Source organism: Anomaloglossus baeobatrachus, chromosome 7 (genome assembly GCF_048569485.1).
Source record: "Anomaloglossus baeobatrachus isolate aAnoBae1 chromosome 7, aAnoBae1.hap1, whole genome shotgun sequence".
NCBI lineage: Eukaryota > Metazoa > Chordata > Amphibia > Anura > Aromobatidae > Anomaloglossus > Anomaloglossus baeobatrachus.
The window spans coordinates 166808439-166813464 of NC_134359.1; the positions used below are offsets into that span (position 1 = coordinate 166808439).

Here is a 5026-nt window from a genome sequence, read left to right on the forward strand (position 1 = left end):
CAGTGACTGTCCACTGCATTAGAAACTCATAGAATTTCAACTACTCATTACTATAACACTACAATAATGATTTCTCCAGTCAAGGTAAGGATTTGTTCAGTATTAAAACACCTTTATTTAAATGCTACTAGTTAGGGGTATAAAATCATAATGACAGGTTCTCTGTAAATTACCAAAAGATGCATATTCATCAAGATTAACCTGTCTTAGAACCAATATTTCAGCCTACAGAAAGAAAAAAAACCCCACAGATTGACTGGCGAATTGTTGCCAAATTTGACTCACTTCATTTGGACATTTTCTCTTGATTACATATCATTCATATCATTAGATAATCATCTGGCCATACTTTAAACTTGACAAACATCTCTTTAACACACAATACAATAAGCCTGCTGGGACTGGCATTTGAGCGTCGTTTGTCCTCACTCCTTTTCCTTCTATAGATTTTAAGCCCATTGCAGGCAAGGTCCTCTCCCTTGATTCTAATCTAGTTCTAGTTTATTGTACTATTTTTTACCATGTATTGTATACTTATGTTGTATACTATTATATGTTTCTTATATATTGTAAACTCTTTTTGCAACTTTAATTTTGAAGGCAATTTAAAATAATATTTTGAATGTCATCACATATTGCATCTTAGTTGTTCACAAAGTAGAAACAGGAATCTGTTTGCATATGTATATGGTATATATTCCAGTTTCCCAGCTATATATTTTATCATTAAAGAAAAAAAATCAGACAACACATTTCATTCAATGAGGAGCTGTTTATTTAAGCCTTTGAATATTATTATCAATTTAATAATTTTCCCTTACACGTCTCAAAGAGCCAACCCTGGCATTGACAGAGCCCCAATCAGTGTATCTTCTGTACTCTCCAGGTCTCAGGTAATACTGACGTCCCCTGAAGTTAGGCTGTTCGTAAAAGATCCAGTGACCTTCAAGGACATTACAGGAGTAGATGTCATGATAGTTAAAACGCTCATGGACTGAGGAGCAATCATCTACAAACTCCATGCTCTCGCCTCTGAAGTCTTCTCTCTCATAAACCTTAATTCTGTAGGAACCACGTTGCTAGAATAGCAAAGAATACGTTATTACGATAATCTGGTGAATCGTAGTGTTTTTAAAGTTAGTTTTCGATTGTTATTAAAATGTGTTAAGCATTTCTTATTTTACAAGAGCACAAGGCAAACCTACACAGCACAGTATATTATACATGTATACATTTGTACATTGGATTTTTTTTTAAAAGTTATAGTTAGTATAATTTTTTTTAGAAATTTGTTTAGATAAAGTCAAGTGTGTAGAATTCCAGTCAAATTCTTCAATGAGAAAACAAAGAATTTAAGTATAGAACGTTAAAATGTTAATAAGATACATAAAACTTGGATTGCGTATACCAGTTTGTTTCCCTCAAATTTTAACCAAAGAAGACGCACCTGAGGAATAACACGGCAAGACCTGATAGAGTCATTGAAGCCCAACCACTGCTGGAAATCAGGATATTCTCCCCTCCTCAGGAAGTACTGGTGTCCAGTAAAGTTGGGGTGTTCGTACAACATCCAGTTTCCATTTTCCACACGGATGGAGTTACAGCGGTTGAAAAAAGAATGGAGGTCAGAACAATCAGAGCTGCACTCATAAGAGCGGCCCTGGAAGTTCCTGTCCTCATAAAAGATAATCTGAAATTACATAAAAAGAAGAAACATTGGAGATATGGGTAATAAAAAAATTATAAAAACTCACAATGGTGCAGGCTTCATATTTCTTATTCCTTCAATGAATGTAAGTCCATAATATACCAGCCACATTCATGTGAAAGTATCCCATCAGATTCCTATTAAACTCCACAAATCAGACATCTGGCATACATATAACAGCTTTGCCTGTTCTAATGCTTTTAATTAATAGGTCTTCCATATAAGAAAGTTTTTTGAGAAAATTGAAATTTGCTCTACGGCTTTACGTCTGTTGTCAATACTGTATGTCCCTTTCTACAACATTAATTTCCCCTAGGCAAAGAAGGATAAAAGTATACATTACCTTTCCCATCTTGGTGGTTTAGCTGTCAGTGGTCACTTTGAGTAGACTCTGTTTTGACAGGGATTGTGCCATCCCTTATATACTCCTGTGTAAAACCATGGAAGGGACTCAGCAAGCTAGTTGTGTAAATCATAAATTAGTGAACTCAGCAAAAGAGACCTACACAATTCATTCACACAGGCTGTCACGCATTATTGGAGAATATTCTTTCTTTAGTAAACGCTTAGGCAAAATCCGCTTTGTAGAGTTTCGAAAACAAAGGGGAGATGTCAGACGTCATATATGGGGTCAGCAGATTTCATAGGTCATTTTGTCAATTGCCAATGGTAACAGCTCAAGTCAGTTCTAGAATGCTGAGGCAATACTGCAATTTTGGGTATACCTAACACAGTAACTATAGGAAAGAGTAAAAGGCCTACTTTAAAATACGACAACTACTTGAACGTATAGAACATAGTTTAATGACAAATAGGGTTTTAACTCCCTTAATCACTTTTTGTTTTCTGGTAAATATATAAAGCATGAAGAACACTAAATCTACATCAAATTAAATACTTCTATAATTCATCTTTCATGAGAGAAATCCGCTTAAGGAGGTGACATAAAAAAAGGCTTAAGGTTTTCCTTAAGATTTAATATTAGATTTATCACACAAAACATTACTATTTTTTAATTGAAAATATTTTTATGCAAATTACCTCCTCAGTATTTTTAAACCAATAATAGGTGTGAAACTTGCAAATCTTTTCATTATATACTTTTTCTATGCAAGTCTTCCTTTTTTAAGTTCCACTCCTGGTTTTGTATTAAAATTGGACAAAACTAATTTTATGTGAAAGTGATAAACGCTACAATTTATCTGACGATATGTCGTCAGGGTCACGGTTTTCGTGATGCACTTCCATCGTCGTTAGCGACGTTGTTGCGTGTGACACCTACGAGCGACTCCGAACGATCTTAAAAATAGCGAAAATCGTTGATCGTTGAAACGTCGTTCAGTTTCAAAATATTATTCGTCGTTTCGAATGCAGCAGACATATTGCTACGTTTGACACCCTGCCAACGACGAACAACATAGTTAGTGCGTCCGTCATCAGCGATGCAGGCGTGTCGTTACAAGCAATGCTCCACGCCTCCTCCGTTCTGATTGGTGGTCCGAACTGCATTCTGATTTGGCAGCCATGGTTGATTTGGCAGACACAAAGTGTCATTGACTGGGAATCTTCAACCTTATTCATCTCTTTTTTAAATACTGTGCGGAGGGCTTGTATTTTTTTAACAACATATTCGTCAGCAGTTTCTGATGGGTAATGCTTTTTAGGCCTGAAACACACTTCCGTTAAAAACACGCACGTGCCGCGAGACACGTATTTACCCTGCGTGTTGCGTGTGGTAAGTACGTGTCTCGGGTTCGTGCGGTCCACGTGTGTTCTACGTGTGCTATCCGCGATAGCACACGTAGAACCGGTAATTTGCATACTCACGTGGTCCGCGCTGCTGTCCGTGGTGCTGATCTTCGGTCTCCAGCCCTGCCATCTCCCCGCTGCTGCTGCGGCCGGCCGCAGTGAAGTGAATATTAAATGAGCATAATGAGCGGCGGTCGGCAGCAAGTGGCAGCTGCGGCAAAGGCAGGAGGGCTGTAGAAGGTGAGTAAATGTTTTTTGTTTTTTTTTCACTGACACGTGTGTTTTCTCCGGCGCGTGTCACACGGGACCGCATCCACACTACACCCGTGTGGTATGGGTGTGGGCCGTGTGACACCCGTGCTGCTGGAGAAAACGTGGACATGTCAGCGTGTAGAAAAATGCACACACGTACAAAAGCACACGGACACACGTTCCGTCTGGTTTTACGTGTGTGTGCCTGCTACAATAGGGTAGCATTGCTGAACGTGTCTTTGTGCCGACAGTATGTGTAAAAAACGGCAAACACGTACCGGCGGCACGGATGTGTGTCGGAGGCCTTAAATACAGCAACAAGCTGCAAATATGCGGGTTTTTTTGCAGCTTGTTGGGGTATTTGGCTTATTTTATCCTCCACAAACAAGGTAATGTCCGGTACTTTTCGATAAACTCCCTTATAAATGAATCATTTTGGGGCCGAGACATCTGTAAAAGGTAAAATTAAAAAAAAATAAAAAAAATAAGAAGCAAAAGCTAAACAAAAGCATGCAGTAAATATAAACTTAAAAAAAAACAAATAGGAAAATGGGGTATTATAGCATGACAGATGGTGCATATGATGGCCCTGAAATTAATAAGACTTTAAACTTGCAAAAATACAATAAGATTAAAAAAAAAAACCTTAAAAAAACCAAAAAAACAAAACATACCATGGAGAAGACAGAAAGGCATAAAGGATGCCACACACACACACAAAACAGATCACGCGTGCGGCAACGGTGGTTGCGTCACACGGGGCAGCCACAAATGCGGCCTTTTATTTCACAGACAAACAACCACGTAACAGAAGACCGGAGGAGATTCTGACAGTATGGAAGTTGGGGCGTGGAGAGGGCGACGCAATCACACGTCAGGGTGTATGCTATGGACAATTATACGCCTCTGTCATTGCCGGAATCGTTGGGAGGAATGGTGTGTGACTGTGTCCACATGACCACCTTCGTCAAACAATATATCACTGAACGATGTAGCGTCGTTTGTGAGATGGGTACGTGTGACCGCTACAAAATGACCTATGAGCGATCTCGGAAAATCGTAGATCTGGGTGTGTCACATCGCTAACGAGATCGCTAGCCATATCGTTGTGTGTAAAGTTTCCTTTAGTCGATACTGTGATTACATACTTCTCTAGATCAGCACTACTCTGTTTAGTACCAGCAAACACACCTGTCCAGTAATCGACTCATTGTCCTGATCTTGTATCTTGACAGTAGACTGATTTCTGCTATGGTACAAATTATAAAAAAGAATCTATGCACCATATTGGAATTTTCTTACAGGCAATGAACATAT

General features: G+C 38.8%; 1 protein-coding gene across 3 annotated transcripts; it reads right to left on the minus strand.

The window, feature by feature from the left end:
* Positions 1-803: 803 nt before the first annotated feature.
* Positions 804-4811, minus strand: LOC142246028 (gamma-crystallin 2-like). 3 transcript variants are annotated; one of them, XM_075319037.1, is made up of 3 exons: positions 4797-4811; positions 1448-1690; positions 804-1079 (listed from the first exon to the last, which is right to left on the minus strand). In XM_075319037.1, exons 1-3 carry the CDS (start codon positions 4809-4811, stop codon positions 804-806), a joined length of 534 nt encoding a protein of 177 aa, XP_075175152.1. The 3 variants fall into 3 exon arrangements, with proteins under 3 accessions (XP_075175152.1, XP_075175154.1, XP_075175153.1); XM_075319039.1 differs by lacking the exon at positions 4797-4811 and adding an exon at positions 3281-3289; XM_075319038.1 differs by lacking the exon at positions 4797-4811 and adding an exon at positions 2052-2060.
* Between the last annotated feature and the right edge of the window lie 215 nt (positions 4812-5026).

Excerpts from the sequence above, each read along its gene's own strand:
- LOC142246028 (XM_075319037.1), bottom strand. Across the intron at positions 1,080-1,447 it reads CTTGCCGTGTTATTCCTCAG|CAACGTGGTTCCTACAGAAT; the intron begins GTGCGTCTTCTT and ends TTGCTATTCTAG.